The 16,752-nt window shown below is 39.2% G+C and overlaps 1 protein-coding gene across 1 annotated transcript; it reads left to right on the forward strand.

Annotated features, from left to right (window-relative positions):
- Positions 1 to 14,315: 14,315 nt before the first annotated feature.
- LOC111595442 (pyruvate dehydrogenase E1 component subunit alpha, mitochondrial-like) lies at positions 14,316 to 15,709 on the forward strand. The gene has a single exon (XM_023309167.2). The coding sequence runs from the start codon at positions 14,391 to 14,393 to the stop codon at positions 15,654 to 15,656; it is 1,266 nt and encodes a 421-aa protein (XP_023164935.2). The 5' UTR covers positions 14,316 to 14,390; the 3' UTR covers positions 15,657 to 15,709.
- Positions 15,710 to 16,752: the final 1,043 nt, after the last annotated feature.

The raw sequence follows: 16,752 nt of genomic DNA on the forward strand, positions 1-16,752 counted from the left end.
CTTAAGCCGCTTCAAGTTTCTATATTTTTTTTCTGTGCTGTGAGCCCACAAAACATATTTCCGTTTCATTTACTGGCCAAAAAAAAAGACGAAGAACTAAGTGAAAAACGCTGGCCAAATACCGCACAGCGCAACAACTACAACAGGAAGAAGAAGACGAAGTAGAGGTAGAAGAAGAAGAGCTCCATAAACAGGCGACCCAAGTAAAAATTGCTTGTAACCTATTTGGCAGCAATTTCATCGAAGCCCAGAAATTTGCTCGACCACAAAAATTTCGCCAGCGCCAAAAACTTTCCTTGGCGTTTTCTGCCACATCGTCCCACTAGTTGTCCTGTCGTCCTGTCAGGACGTTTGCATGTTTTCCCGCCGCACTTGCTTGTTTTCATACTTGGCCAGAAACCAGAGACGAATGCAATCGGGTCGAAGCGACTTCATAATAGACGCTTAAGGGTTTCGAAATTGATCGAATAGTTTTCGAGCTCCCTTAGGCTGTTATTTAAACGAACTATTAAACTGTCTTTATCATATATCATACTGCATGACTTTAGCTCTAGGTCATTGGAATATGTAGACTTATCGATAATCCTAAAATCTTAACTGACTCATTATAAAGAAGTATAGTCCAATCCAATCTTCTTCTTTGACTTCACACACTTTGTTGGCAACTGTCATGCAAAGCGCAGCTATATATGCCCCTTTGAGATGGTGAGCGTGTATTGGGCGAAAAAAATAAGAAATATAAATGCACGGCAGGCCGTGGCTACTTCATTTTCAGCTTTATATTTTGCAGTTTTCAAGCCGGTGGCAAACCCGCAAGGCTTTACAAGAATTTTTGGCACTGTTCGCTCTTGCGCCTGCTATCTCTGTCGTTCTGCCGCTCCCGCTGCCTCTCGCGTCTCGCTCGCGCAAGATAAACAGCGATTTGAGGCAAAGGTCTTGTGCGGAGCTCGCTGCATATTTGTGTCTAACTACTGACGATGACTCTCGACTCGCTGTTGGCCAACTCCAAAGGAGACTCGAACTTCCAATTTTTTGGCTTTGTTGCGATAACTGCGAAGGTTTTTTCTCTTGTTTACTTTTTTTGGTGCATTCCTATTTCGTATATATGCATGTGTTGTGTGTGTGTTAGGTATGTATGGCCTATATGTGTTCATTGACCGCATTTTTTTGGCGCGAGCCGACAAATTTTTCAATTTTTGTTCGTTTTCTTTTTGGCTGGGTTCGTTGTTTGGTGAGGCATAAAAATGCATTGAAAGTATGCACAGTTTTACATTGAATACGGTTCGCATAAAGTTCGATGAGTTTGTACAGCAGCCGGAAGTCTGGCAGCTAAAGATATGGCTTAATCAAGTTACGCTACGCCACACAATACATAGCGTTTGCATAAGGTTATATTTTGCATATTTTTAGAGTAATTCGATTTATCAACAAATATAAATTATGAAAGCAGACAAAAATCGAGTATGTAGCTTACATTTTAGAGTTACACAAGCTTAAATCAGATTAAAATATTTAATATGTATTAAATATCAATCAAATGGATTTTATTGAATAGAAAATTTTATGACATCACCGATGACTCCGCCAACCGATAAAGCCCATCAAAAAGTTTCTTTCTATTTCAATTTCAATTCAGCTTATTTAAGTAATCAAAATTGGCTTCATAAATTAAAACTTGACGAACAAGAACTTATGATTAAAAATTGGCACAATTCGCAAACCTTGCTCTGGCGTAACTCTATCCATAATAAAACATCAAAGCAAACTCAACAAAAAGCAACTATATGTTGTCAAGTAAAGCAGTTTTGCCAACTCAAAGAAAACACTCCTTGTAAGTGGAAGAACTTAAGCTGAATTAATTAGAGCTCAAACCTTGAATCAATGCGCGCTGCGTAACTTATAAAACTTATCTATAAATATGCTTGCCTAGCCACTTATCTGCAGGCATAAATTTGAGTAATAGTTAAAAGATTTTTGCTATATTTGGCAATATTTTAATAGATGACCATTCGAATGGGTTTAACGGCGCATTAATGAACTGAAAATTGAAAATGGGAAGCTGTGAACCGAGAGCTGAAAGCTGAAAACAGTGCCAACGGAGAAGTTGCCGCAAGAACGCACCACAAGCCATATCTGGGATACGAAAACAGTTTATCTTGCGGCCCGAACGAGTAATAAATAACTTTGAAATGACCGCAACAGTTCATATATCAGTTGAAGCCAGGCACTTCCATAGATTTTTCGCAGTCAGTCTTTTGCCGGTTTCGGCTTTCAGTCGAAGTCAGCAGAGAGCTGCGGCACCAGGCAAAAATGGCAATATCAACACACTCTAATGCTGGAGGGTATTGCTCAAGTGTTAATAGCTCATAAATATTTTAAAATGTTTAGCAAATTCCGAGAAGCTGTCTTCAAATCCCAGCCAAAAACCCTTCCAGCCAGCACACTCTCCCTCTCTCTCTCTCCATTTCTCTCTCTCTCTCTGTGCTTGTGCATGTGCGGTCATAAATGGCGAGGACATCCCTTAAGTGTGACATAATATCTGAAATATTTTGTGCAAAGTTATACAAAAGGCTAAAAAGGCATCATCGGGCAGAGTTGGAGTGGAAGGATATGCTGGCCAGCCACATGTGCTTGCCTTGCATGCCATTTAATTTTGCAAAATGTTTGTTTGATGTCCTTAATAGGCTTAGCGACGCTCTATATCTAGCTCCTGCTGCCAAAATATTCTCAAAACTTGGCCCACAAGTTGCGCTTGCCTTCGCTCTTGCGTCCTCCTAAGAAAGCTGCAAGTCAAACACAAAAACTAGTCTCACATTTCTATACCCTGTACCAATCGACAGGGTATACATATTTAGAGTTGACTTCTTCGATTCGATTTGTTCAAAGCTTGTCTATTTGTTAAACTTAATACGAGTACAGACAGCTCTAAGGCTGTGTGCTTTGCAGGCTCGGATCCACGATTAAGTTTCAGCAGCTAATTTGCATATTTGAGTGGCACACACATCCAGAGAAATATAGAAAGAGTGTCACTTAGACCAGATTATGAACATATTTCAATCAAATGCTGTGCTGTGACTTTCACTATTGTTTTCTTGGCCTGGCCAAGACAATCTGCGCAAGTTATCATTGTCAGATTTAAGCTGCTTTCAACTCTTAGCAATATGAAAGATGTCACGAATTAGGTGCCGCCACCTAATGTCTAATGTCTTTGGTTTAAGCCGTCTTAGCAACAACTTTTTCATAAAGCTCAGCCCCAGGGTTTGCCAAAAGCACGTTTGCATCTTGAGCACAACTACGAATATATCAGTCGACCGCAGCTGGCCATAAAATATGGGTTCAAGGTCAAGAAACAGCTAAATTTAGTCAAATATTTATATTTTCCGAATTCACATTATATATTAGAGTTTATATATCTATATTCAAGTGAATGAATGTTTATACAACTGCAGAAACTAAGCCATCTAATGGTAAACAAATTCGGAGCAGTGAAATTCTGAATAAGTGTGATCAAACTAACAAATATAAAAGTCTTTTGTAGTACAACAATTGGCTGTTGGGTATGATTTAAGAGTTAGAACGAGGCTAATAAGCATTTACTCTCTCAATGTTTAATGTGAAAAATAGTAAGAGTAGAATAACTGCTGACGTCCAGTAGTATTTAAACAATTTATTATCTTTAATCTAGCTTGTAAAGGCACTCCATTTCTGAACTGTAGCAAATGAAATTAGTAATGCAACGCGTCACGCTCTTGCTCTTGTATTTTCAATACACTCATTCGACAGTCTGTAATAATTCTGTAATATACATATATTTAATAACGAGATACACGTATTCAACCTGAATTAAATCAACGGAATCGGAAACGTGTCAGCGGTGTTGAGCTAGCAAAGTATCTCAACCAACCCTTAGCCACTTAGCAACGTAGCCCTACAAACTCTACTCCCAACCTAACATACTGGTCAGAAGAAAACTCAAAAGACTCACGGAGAAAGCGCCGATCACAGTCACAGGTGAGAAGATATGAGATGACATTGAAGGATTGAGATTGAGATGAGTGTGATTGGTATATATATATATACCTTTGATATATTTATATATATAGACGTAGCCGAGGTAAGGAGTTATTTCAAGATAGAAAAGATATAAGATTGAGATAAGTCTGATTAGTATATCCTCCTATACATATTTATATATCTTTACTTTACAAAGAAAGCTATAAAGAACGAATGACTGTTGGTTAGCACAATCGATCATCTCTCTCTCTCTCTCTCACTCTCCTACGCCTATTTCCACACTCTTTCTCTCATTAAGGTAGAGATTTCTAATACATATATATAACTTCTGACAACTCCAGAAATATCGTGTATATCCAGAAATAAATAGTTTTTTTAAATAAATAGTTTTTTTCTATTTGTATATATGTCATCGCTTGCAGCTCGGTTATGCATGGAAAATCTTAGGAAAACTTGGAAAACTTTTCACATTGAGGTTGTGGAAAGTTTGTCTATTCATTAACCTAAATACGAGTACAGAGACGGACACAGATGGCTGTCAGGCTGTGTGTTTTGGAGGCCCAAGTCCACGATTAAGTTTCAGAAGCTAATTTGCATATTTGAGTGGCACCCAACGGCGGGGAAAAAGGGGCAAGCTTATGCACATCTTTCTATCAAATGCTGCATGCGCAGCGACTTTCGCTTTTGTTTTCTTGGCCTGGCCAAGTTATCATTGTCAGATTTTAGTTGTGCAAGTGCTTAAGCCGCTTTCAACTCTTAGCGCTTAGCAATATGAAAGATGTCACGAATTAGGTGGCGCCACCTAGTGTCTAATGTCTTTAGTTAAAGCCGTCTTGGAAACAACTTTTTCTTAGTGCTCAGCCCAAGGGATTGCCAGTGGCTGCAGCTCGAGTAGCCTTGAATGAACCGTTTTGCCGGTCGACCTGACACACACACACATCAGGACACATTCGAGTTACATTAGCGAGCACGTTATTATCTAATCAATTGGCATCGAAGCATCAGGCACGACTGTTACCTTTTTATACCCTGAACCGCAAATCAAACACGCCCAATTAAACAGCGTTTCATCTTAAAGCCGATCGAACGATTTTCCTTCATTCTTTCTAATTATTATTTAGCTAAAACGCCAGAATGCAGGCCTTTTCCAATAGATTGTGTGAAATCAGCGCTAACCAATTTTCAAATCAATCACAAAGTCACAGAGCCCACAGTCAGCCATTGAATTGAAGTCATCTCCTGGCGCTCAGCCAACGTTTCTCTGCGCATCGAGCGCCTAATCGAGCGTAATGATTGCGCTTATCTCTGGTCCAAGCTAGGCAATTGCTATCTTTTACTTTTTGGCCATTCTGGGAAAATGTGTTAAATTAAGCGCTCATTATTTTAAGTGTACGCCCCGAGCTGGATATGCAGCAATTGTATTGAATATTTGTGCCGAAAAGTTAAAGGGGAAATGCGTGCTTAAACTTAAGGCTCAAATCCTGTGGGCATCACCGCACATTAATGAACACATGTTCACAAAACATTAAAATTAAATGTGCTGCTCATTAAAAATTTAAAACATATGCAAAACACGCAAGGTCCACAACGACTGCGACAGCAAATGTTGCATGCCACAGCAGCCGAATGACCCATACTCACTGAGCCAGAGAGACGACAGACAGATAGACAGACAGACAGAGGATATTCGTATCCCAACTGTGTTGCGTCATATAACAATAATAATGAAGCATTTACGTTAAATGTCAAAAAGGGTTTTCATCAACGGATGGCCCCCGGGTTGATCTGTTGGCCAACGGCTGCCGATAGGGCCAAAAGTGTTTTGGTCACTCAGGCTGCAGGCGGCGAGGCGTGGCACATCTATAAAACAAAAACCAACACTGACTGAATGACTGACTAAATGGCTGACAGGCACAGAGACAGCAACAGCCTCGCAGCAGACAGCTGGACCGACTGAGTGAGTGACATGAACATGGCACAAGTTCAATTCAATTTTTGGGCCATGTTTTTGACATTTCCATATATGCAAATGAGTGTATGCTGAAAGCCGGCAAATCAAACAAGGCCAGCAAGGGTTGAGCCACACAATATGGCGAACAGGAAAATAGCTGGAGCTCAGCTTATGAGGCGTGCGTAATTGGAGCACGTGTGTTCGCTCATTTCTTATTTACTTCTGTCAACTGTTCTGTAGTTTTAGTTATAGATATCTATAGAACTTCAATATATTGTTAATAAATAATATTGAAAATAAAGCGAAAAATTGTTGAGAAGTTTTTAACCAAGAGATTGTCACATTAGCAAGGGGTATTTGAAAATAGTTACTCTTTCTTGAATTATATTAGGGTAGGTTCCTTAGAAAATCTGTAATCTGCCTTAAAATTAGTCTGCTGAAGCTTATAGCTTTTGAAACTAGAAATCAGTATAAATCTAGTAGATAAACGGGTTTCGACTACACTAAGCTCCTGTAAAAATGCAAGATTGAAATATCTTAAAAATTTACGATTATTGCTACTTTCCGATTCGAACTGATCAAACCTTCGTAAAATTATTGCCTACTTCTTGATTTATAAATATATATGTTAAACTTATATTGAATTAACTATTTCTGCCAAGAAAATATGTGTCCCAAGTATGCTAATTTAATATCTATATACTACACTTGGATTTAAGTCCAGGATATCGTTGTTTCCTTGTCTAAAAGAGTGGATTAAATCAGCTGCACTCTATGAAAATTGCCATCACTGAAATAAATACAAGAATTCATTAAATATTAAATATGTATAATATTATTTGACATATTATACATATTTAATATAATAAATTATATATTAGGCTTAATGAATTCCTATTTTCCTATTCTTACTTTCCTATTATTTTTTCATTTTAAAGATAAAATATTCAAAGTTTAATTTCTAATGTACAAAACACATTTGCACTTTAAAATTTCCATTCAAAATTCATATTTAAGTTGGATTCATTTAAGTCTCACATAGTTGTTTCTATAGCAACGAACTTTATGACAAATTCCAACCGCGCAATGCCGCGTAGCGCATAGCGAAACTCAAATCGTCATAGCTTATGGATTGGTCATGTTTTTGATGAGCAACGGGTTAAGTCGAACATTTAACGCAGCTAAATGATTTACAGCATGAAAGAGGGATAGAGAGGGAGTTAGAGAAGGTGTTAAGAGAGAGAAAGAGTGAGAGAGAGAGAGAAAGAGTGAGAGAGAGAGCAGAGTCAAAGTTGTTCGGCAATACAAATGAACATACGCAATGCGGCAAACAAAAGCCAGCACACACAACACACACACACACAAACACACATATACACTGATATCGAAATGGACGGAGCACGCATATGGAGCGAAGGACATCCGTTCTTGCCACTAGCGACGACAAATGTCATCAAGCAGTCCAAATAATAATAAAATATACACTTAAGCCTCGTTTTGTGTGCGTTCGCCGGCCCACAACTGTGCGAGCTATGTGCGTGTGTGTGTGTGTGTGCATGTGTGTGCGTGTGTGGATTTAAATAAAACGGAAATTTATTTCGACAAATGGCATTTACTTGCAACGGATGTACCACCATTACACTGACACGGAAGGGCTCCACTCTCGCCTCTATTCCAAGACTCAGTCGCCAGCCGTGCGCAATTTAAAGTACCTAAGCAGTAGAATACCTATTATTCATGTTATGATAACGAACTTAACATACGCTGTAATTAAATTTAAAATTTGCCAAACATAAAACTAAAAAACTTAAAGGAAAAAAGAATTTATTTAGCTTGGTAGCTATCAAATTGTTTTTATATTCATGAAATTCTTTGCTAACCAAATGTGACAAGCCCGACAGTGGAATAATGTATCCCTTTAATAGAAACATCATCTAAACTGTACGCTGATGGGAGGCAATCGCAATCCCAGCATGACAAGGACTGACTTACTGCTGCAGCCTCGTTTCGTTTCGTCTGGCTAACTGACTGACTTGAGAGTCGAGTCGAGTCGAGTCGAGTCGCGTCGAGTCGTGTCGACTGAGTGAATGCCTTCAACGTGAATAAGTGGGATAATGGGTCAGGCTAAGCCACAAGCAACCCAATTGGAACCACTGAGCTGTCTCCGTGTCCGGAAACCCTCACGCAGCGCACACACGCGCGACAGTTGTATGATAAATTGTATAAGATATTGCAGTAGATTTTTACATACGAACATGTGTGCGCGTGTATGTGTGTGTGAGTGTGTGTGGTCCCTTATTATGGCCAGGGCATTTAGCATTCATGAGATAATAAAAAGCAGCCCAAAAGCCACTGGACAACAACAAATGATTTGGGCCAACTGCTGTGTCATGTGTGAGTGAGTTTGTTTTTTTTAAAGCGCCACATTGCGTATACGCAATATTGTTTAGCGAGCAAAAGTCAGTGCGCCGCCTCCAGCTGTTGATAATTCAGGGACCTAACCAACACACACACACACTCATGTGTGTAATATATATTTATTTTTTTTTTGTTTTCTGTGGAAATTTCACTTTGATCCATTTGCCAGCGAACAGATTGTTTGTTCGGCTTTGGCTTTGGATTTGTATTTTATTTTGCTTTTATTAAAAACAAAATGTTTTATATGCATTTAGCTATTGGCTTTCTTTACTCTAACGTTTTCTTTTTTTTGTATTTGTGGGTAGCTTAAAAAGGGTTTGGCAGCCATTTCCTTGGCGGGAAAAGCGGAAAAGTGCTCACTGCTATCATGCTGCGACGCAACTCCCTCGTGGTAGAGTCCCATCTATGTAGATGATAAAATTCACGCTTTGAAATGTGCAAGGTAAGCACCACGTAGCAAGCAGGAGTGAAAATTAAAAAGGTTGAGCTCAGTTTGAACACAATTAAGCATTTAATGAGGCATTCACACATAAACTGAACTTGCTCATCAATTATGCAAATTAAATATGCTCAACAATTTTCATATATTTAACTTGAGGATGGTAAGAAATGCCGGTAATATAAATTAATATTGATATAGTACGTTACTAAGGAAAATTAATGTTTCATTTAAAAAAAGAACAATTTAATGGAATGGAAAATGCCAAAATAACAAGAGCTAACAAAAAAGGGTCTGCGACGGTCCAATTTGTCTTTTCCCAGTAGTTCCGCAACGATCATATAATATGATATAGTACTTTTATGAGAAAACAAAGAGCCTCCTCTCCGTTTTCCTTGTCTGTCGGTCTAATATTTTGCTCACTTTGTTACTCTCTCCTTCTCTCTTTATCTTACTTAATAATTTTCCCTATATTTATGTCAGTTGCTTTATATTTATTCTGTTCCTTATTCTTTATGTTAAAGGCTTTATTCTTTTCCATTATTCTCTCTCTCTTTCCTTTTCTTTCTTTCTCTTTCCCTCTGTGGATTCTTCGCCTGTCATTCTCTCGCTATTCTTCTCTCTCTGTCTCTCTTTCTCTATCGATCTCTATCTCTCTCGTTCCCTTTTATTCTCTCGCTCTCACTCTTTCTTTCTATCCTTCCATCTCTCTTTCTCTATAATTCTATCTCTTTCAATCTATCCGCTCTCATTCTCTTTCTCCCGCTCTCTCTCCCACCCACACATTTCATCCCACTCTCTCTTTAAAACTGAACCATTTAACAAGCCATTTGGCTGGCAAGCTCGACTGTTAATTAAATTATGAAACATCATTATCAAAGACCGCATTGTGTCTGTGTAGACCATAAACGCATTACCGCTGCGCTAATGAAGAGTTATGCAGCAGAAGACGCAGAAGCAGACTAGACTTCAATAATAAAAGCGGCGCCTATAAAAATGTTGGCCCATTAGCATAAACGAGGCGAACTTCAAACAAGCCGCCGGTCCTTTTGCAGTCCATTAAAAGTGCAGAGAAATACATATATATATATCTATACATATATATGTATATGTTTATATGTGTATGTGTCTGGCTGCCTGAGCTTAATGTGGTCAAGGTAAAGTCGTTGAAAGGCCGTGTCGAGGGACTTGGCCCAACTGCAGCAACTTCTGCAGTCAGTTGCTTGCATTATTAATTAACCTCAAACAATTAAAAGTGAAATGTTTTCGAAAAAAGTAGAAGAGAGCAAACATATAAGAAAAGAAATTTATGTAATTACAAACAGAGTTTTTGAGCTGGAAAATGGCATAGGGACTGCGTATAAAATATTTAAAAATACTTTAAAGGAGCAGGGGAAATCCATTGGCAAAGCCCCACCGATAAACAATGTAGATTGTAATTAACTGGACCGGAGTAGCACGCAGGTGGACTATGAGTCCTATCGAATGCAAGTGCGCGGCAAGGTCCAAGTACGTTGCTGAGTCCTGGGCTTAATTGCATGCGCACAGGACACGGGCTAGCCTGCGAATGAATGAATGACATTCATTTTCGTGCCTTCTTCTCATTTTTTTTCTGTTTTTTTTTTTGTTGCACTTCCGTTTGCCTCAGCGGAAGAAGTTGCCAGATAAAAGCAAGCTGAAGCCGGGCGTAGGGATTGGAGGGACGCTGTATAGCCAGCAAAATGGGCAGGAGCATAAAGTTACAGGACGTGAACACGGCTGAAGGACTCAAGCGCACTCGAATTTCATAAAGCATTCTCAATGAAAATAATTAAAATGCGTCGAACGTTCAAAATCAAGCAGCATGGAAATTTAATTGTATTGATGGCAGCAGCAGAGACAGAAAAAAGGGGCGCGCGCACGCCCACATGATAACGAATGGATTCCCAGTTGCGTTGGGGCGATAAATGAGTTTTCTCACAGGTGACAATGTTGAATGCAAACAAAATACCTTAAATCGAATGCAAACGTTGATAAATTGCAGCAGCACAAACAATTTCTGCCTGTTTGCAGGTCACAGAAAGTTATCAGCTAAGTGCTCAGGGTATCAGAATTGTTATGCAAAACAAAATTTAAAAAATGTTGTTAACATTTGAGCAATTAGGTTACTGGAGTAATCCATTTGCAAGTAAGACAGAACTGCTTGCCTCTAATAATATCTTTTTATTTTTAATGGCATAAAAGAGCTGAATTCCCTGCCTCGCAATACCATTCCATTCGACATGATATCAACTTAAAAGTCTATTAAAAATATACGTATATAAAAGCACCTCTTCGGTTTCTTTTCTCACAATTCGCGTAGTCAATGGCCCACGATATAACCCAAGGGCACAGCAATTCCAGTACAGTAAACACACATATACACAAATTCGCAATGGGAACTCGCAGCTGTCATTGATAATAAACAGCCAAACATAAAAATATTTGAAAAAAATCGATTCATTGAAGAAAAATACCCTGTAAGTAATTAAAAATGTTAATTTTATGAGATCTCAAATTATATTAGACATATTATCATATGCATACATGTAGTTCTGTGCTTGTTTGGCAACTCTCTCTGTCTGCCTCTCTTTCTCTCATTCCACACAGTTGCTACGCTCACTAAATCCATAATGGCCGTCTCTAACGGGATCAATGCCATGGCGACCAATGGCGTCCAACGAAGCTTGCGCTGCAACGACTACCTAAAGTCCAGATAAATAGCGGTATCCAAGTTTGGACAGTGGATGAACTTGTTACTTTCCTTAGCTATGAACAGCAAAATGGAATTGAATAAAAAAAATACTAATCAGACCCACTGTATGTAGGGAAAAGATCAAGCATGGCAGCAAAAGCAATTCATTATTTAAGCTAGCATATAAGAGAAAGAGATGACTATATTGACATTTGATATATGTCTTCTTGTAGCGGTTACACTTTTTGTGAGAAAGTTTAAATACTCTGTATAAAAATGAATCATCATAATAATAGCCGTGCACCTTTAACAAGGGGCCACAGCCACAACCGCAGCCGCCACCGCAGTTACAATAACAGCGCAGCAACAACAATCAAACATGTATTTTTTTATCAATCACAAAATAAACATTCAACTCGACTTTCTATGGCGATGGTGGCACAGCCACAATGCCGGCATATTTTACACTTCTGCTTTCAATGCAAACAAATTTTTTTATTACAATATTATTGCTAAAGGCATAACATGTGGCCCCGCCCCTCCAACAAGCCAGCCCCAACCTTTCTTGCGAAAGTAAAAAATGAATAAATATTTATATGTATTTGTTTATACGTACAGACATGGGTATGTATTTGTATTTTAATCTGCACAGCCTTCAACATAATTGAAATGATAGCAACGTCATTTGACGAGGCCCTCCCCCACCTCCTCCTACTCCCCTTGCCTTTTGTCTGTGCTAATATAAAAAATTATATTTTTATGATTTGTTTGGCAAGCGCACATCAACCCTCCTGTTTGAAGAACAACACCTAACAAGATTCGCGGCAACCCGAGTCCAAGCATATTTTTCACATCTTTTCCCATTTTTCACGACACAAAATGGCATTGACAAAATACACAAAGGAATATAAAAAGGAAATAAAAATAAAATATATTTATACATAAATATGTTTTCGTGTGTGTGTAAGTAAATATATTGCCAGCAACATAAGCACAATAAATGAGCGCAAAAATCAATTGACAATTTATTGTCGAAGGCATAAAATATGAGCTCCAACATGGTCTAAAAATCTATATTAAATTACGAGACAGCCAACCAAAATGGTCAAATAATAATAATAAAAACAAAAAAAAACGTGTCAAAATTTATTGTTTAGAATGCACGACTAGATTATGCCCTGTAAGTATTCGAAGTGCTTAAAATTACAAAACATTAAAAAAAAATTAATTATAATTTTATAAAATATTACAAAAATATAAATTAAGAATAAACATATTGAGTTGTATAAAAGTCTCCTGATCTTAAACTGTATTATCGTAAATATGAGTTGTTCAATCAATCAGTTTAAAATTAAAAAAATATACAAATTGGACATGCCCCATCTGAAAACAAATCATATTTGCAGAAAAATTTTAAAGATCAAACATAAAAACTATGGAAAATTCTTGATTTTCTTATAAAAATATATAACATACTTCAATTTAGCTTCTCTCTAATAATCTCAATTTAAACTTGCACATATTTGCAGGGTATAGCCACACAACAATTACGAAAACATTGTGAATCGACTTGAGCAAAGTTGATACAGATCAAAGGAGATATTTATTTAGATAATAAGCAGGTTTAGGTATACCCTTAAGAGTTCACACATATATTAGGCCAACTTTATGATACCCTTCATGGCCATTTTTATGTGTTCAGAGTATAAAAAAAAAGGAGAAAAGTCGCACGTCTACATATATATCATATATATGCCGTATATATAGGCATTGATATAGATATTTCAGCATTGGCCTTTTATTTTTGTGGCCATTGTTGTTGTGCTCAATTGCCTTTAAATTGTGCCGAGTGTTAAGTGGCGCACGTTAAAAAAACATTTAACGTTTTTATTTACGCTTCAAATGGGCAAAAATGTTGCCGCAACTCGAGTGAGCGGTAGCGATGGGGGTGGTGGCGAGGCAGAGGTCAGGACAAGGCAGCGAAAGTGCTTTGTCCTGGCCATGGCATAGATACAATAAAGAATATATATATATATATACATTCATGATATGAGAAGGTATTGGAAACGTCGCAGCATGGCCAGAACAAAACGGAAATTAAAATAATATATGACATACGGAATTTTAAGTGCTCGACAGATAGTGGAAACTGTGTGCCGAAGGAACAGATAGAAATAGAAATAGAAAAATAACTTTTATATATGAATTTACTTACTACGAATAGTAAACGAAGTTTTCTAACTATTACACAAGTTTTAATCAAATAGAATGGAATACGGAAGAGTTGAATAGCAGAGAAACGTATATTTGTTTAAAAAGATGTTTTATATATACAGTTATAATGGAAGAATTGTGGAAAGCCTTGGCACAAGTTTATAATATCTAATGGGGATTACATTGAAGAGCCCAGATAGATATTCGTAAATATTATTTTGATATTAAATATTAAAGATAAAATATTTTAAATTTCTTTTACTAGACTGTAATTTCAATTCTCAAATACCAATGCAGATTACATGAGTTCGACAATATATTAAGAATTTTAAAAAATTTTCTAGCTAAAGGCACAATGTGAATGAAATCTGTATGTATATATCTATATATCTATATATATATATACATATATATATATATATATATATCATCATTTCTTTTGCTGTATCGTATATTATGAAATGAAAGTGGATTCAGTTCGTTTGTAAAATTGAGCATAAATTTGTGAATTCATAAATTCTGGAGATGAACCAAAAATTTTTTGAAATTAAGATTCCATAGGATTCTATTCATATTTCATATTGTAATACTACGTACAACATTTCATTTTAAAATCCAAGTCAAAAGCCCAGAAGCAAAATATGCCCGGAATGTATCGAGATGCTTTAAAACTCTTATCCGCGCATATGCGGCAACAGGTGAGTCGAATGTTGCAACGCTGCATCGGCTGCACCGCTGCCAAGCTGCCGCGGCCATTGGCACCGGGCCAGCCGGAAACAAGCATTGCAGAGCAGAAGCCAGTTGTGCAGGAGGTGCGCCTGGTGCGCATAGCCATGGACTTTAAGCTACATAAGCTGGAGCTAGGACCTGATACGCTGGTTGCTCTCACCGCTCTGGAAGCAGCGCTCTATTTAAGGCAGCTGTTGGCCATCCGACGTCTGGAGGCGGCATCTGCGCAGCTGTACAAGGAACGTTTGGTGCGCGGCTTCTGTCATCTGTCCACCGGACAGGAGGCCTGCGCCGTCGGCCTCTGCGCCGCTCTCCGCAAGGAAGATAATCTAGTAGCCGGGTATCGCATACATGGGCTGGCCTACCTAATGGGCGCCACGGCTGTGGGTGTGCTCAGCGAACTGGCCGGCAAGTCGACCGGCTGCGCCCAAGGCAAGGGCGGCTCTATGCACATGTATGCGCCCAACTTCTATGGTGGCAATGGCATTGTCGGCGCCCAGGTGTCGCTGGGTGCGGGCATTGCACTGGCCAATAAGTATCGAGAGACCGGCGGCGTCTGCTTCGCTTTGTATGGCGATGGTGCAGCCAATCAGGGCCAGATCTTCGAGTGCTTCAATATGGCGCAGCTATGGAAGCTGCCCATGGTCTTTGTCTGCGAGAACAACAACTATGGCATGGGCACTAGCGCTTGGCGTGCCTCCAGCAATACTGACTATTACACCAGAGGTGACTTTCTGCCCGGTGTCTGGGTAGATGGTCAGGATGTGCTGGCCGTACGCAGTGCCGCCCGTTTTGCCATACAGTACGCCCAGCAACGCGGTCCACTGATCATGGAGCTGTGCACCTATCGCTATGCGGGCCATTCCATGTCCGATCCCGGCACAAGCTATCGCAGTCGCGAAGAGGTGCAGCTGGTGCGCCAGCGTCAGGATCCCATCAGCCGTTTCCGCAAGGTGTGCCTCGACATTAGTATACTGTCGGAGCAGCAGCTGCGCATCATCGATCAAAACGTCCATGACGAAATGGAAAAGGCAATACAGGCGGCCAGGCACGACGCGGAGCTGCCGCTGTCCCATCTCGGCAGTGACGTGTATTCGCACAGCTGTACAGAGGACAAGCTGCGCGGCGTGTTTGGCCACAATTTGGAGCACAGCAAAGCTGTATGTGTCAAAAACTAATCATGGTTTGTCTTTGAAACCCCTGAAATCTGAAATAAATGTCTACACTTTCCAGCACACAACACGACTTTGAATTAACCAAGGGGTATACTGAATATTTAAGCAATATTGTTTTTTCGTATGTATTGCTTAAGCGCTCGTTGAAGTAAACTTGGCTACATATGCATTTATATTTATATTCGACTGTAGAGCACTTGTCATAACCTCCATTAGGATTCGTTTGCTGTTACGTCTTCCACTTCCTCTCTCTTTCTCGCCCTCTCAGTAATTTATGCTAAATGATCAACGGCAGATGCTTATGTCTACGTTTTATTTGCCAAGCAAAACGAAAACAATAATTTAGCGTGTAGAAGGAGAACAAACTGCTGCACAAGCACAAAAAGCGAAAAATAAATGTAGAGTGGGCTAAAAGGGGTAAACAGGAAGCGGAAGTACGCCTGTACACACACACGCACACGGAGCACAGACTCATTTGCCTTTGCGCTCACGTTTTCTGCAGAATTTATGCCAAAAAGCAGCATGCAATACATTTTTTTCTTCACTGCTGCTGCTTTGTTGCTTTCTTTTAGCAGCCGCCTAAAAGTATGCCACAGTTGTGGCAGCTTACGGTATGCTACACTTATTGTGGGTTTCATTTGCGTGAGCCACCCGCCGCTGGGCGGCGCTTTGCAAACAAAGATTACAAATTACATCGCTTACTGTTTGTAGCCGTGTGTTTGTGCGTGGGAATGTGTGTTTGCTTTTAATTTTTATGGCTTTTGTGTTGCTGAGCTTCCTATTGCTGTAGACAAATTGTAAATACATTTATTTTTAACTTAAGTCACCTAACCTCAAAGTGTATGCCGGTTCAACTGTATGTGCGTAAGCCCACTGTGCAGCTATATTTATAGCTTGGCAAAAATGACGGCAGGCGCATCCGGAAATGAGATATCACACACGACTAAATGCATAACGTATCCGGCATCTGTAGCCGCCGGGCAACCGGAAGCACCTGGAATGCTCAAAAAGCCCGCCACCTCCTAAAGCCAAGCGACATTTCCACGCCAACGAGCACTGAGATCAAAATCAGATGCAGCCCGCTCCCAAAAACGAATCC

Source organism: Drosophila hydei, unplaced genomic scaffold, assembly GCF_003285905.1.
Source record: "Drosophila hydei strain 15085-1641.00,03,60 unplaced genomic scaffold, DhydRS2 tig00008114-arrow-pilon, whole genome shotgun sequence".
Taxonomy (NCBI): Eukaryota; Metazoa; Arthropoda; class Insecta; order Diptera; family Drosophilidae; genus Drosophila; species Drosophila hydei.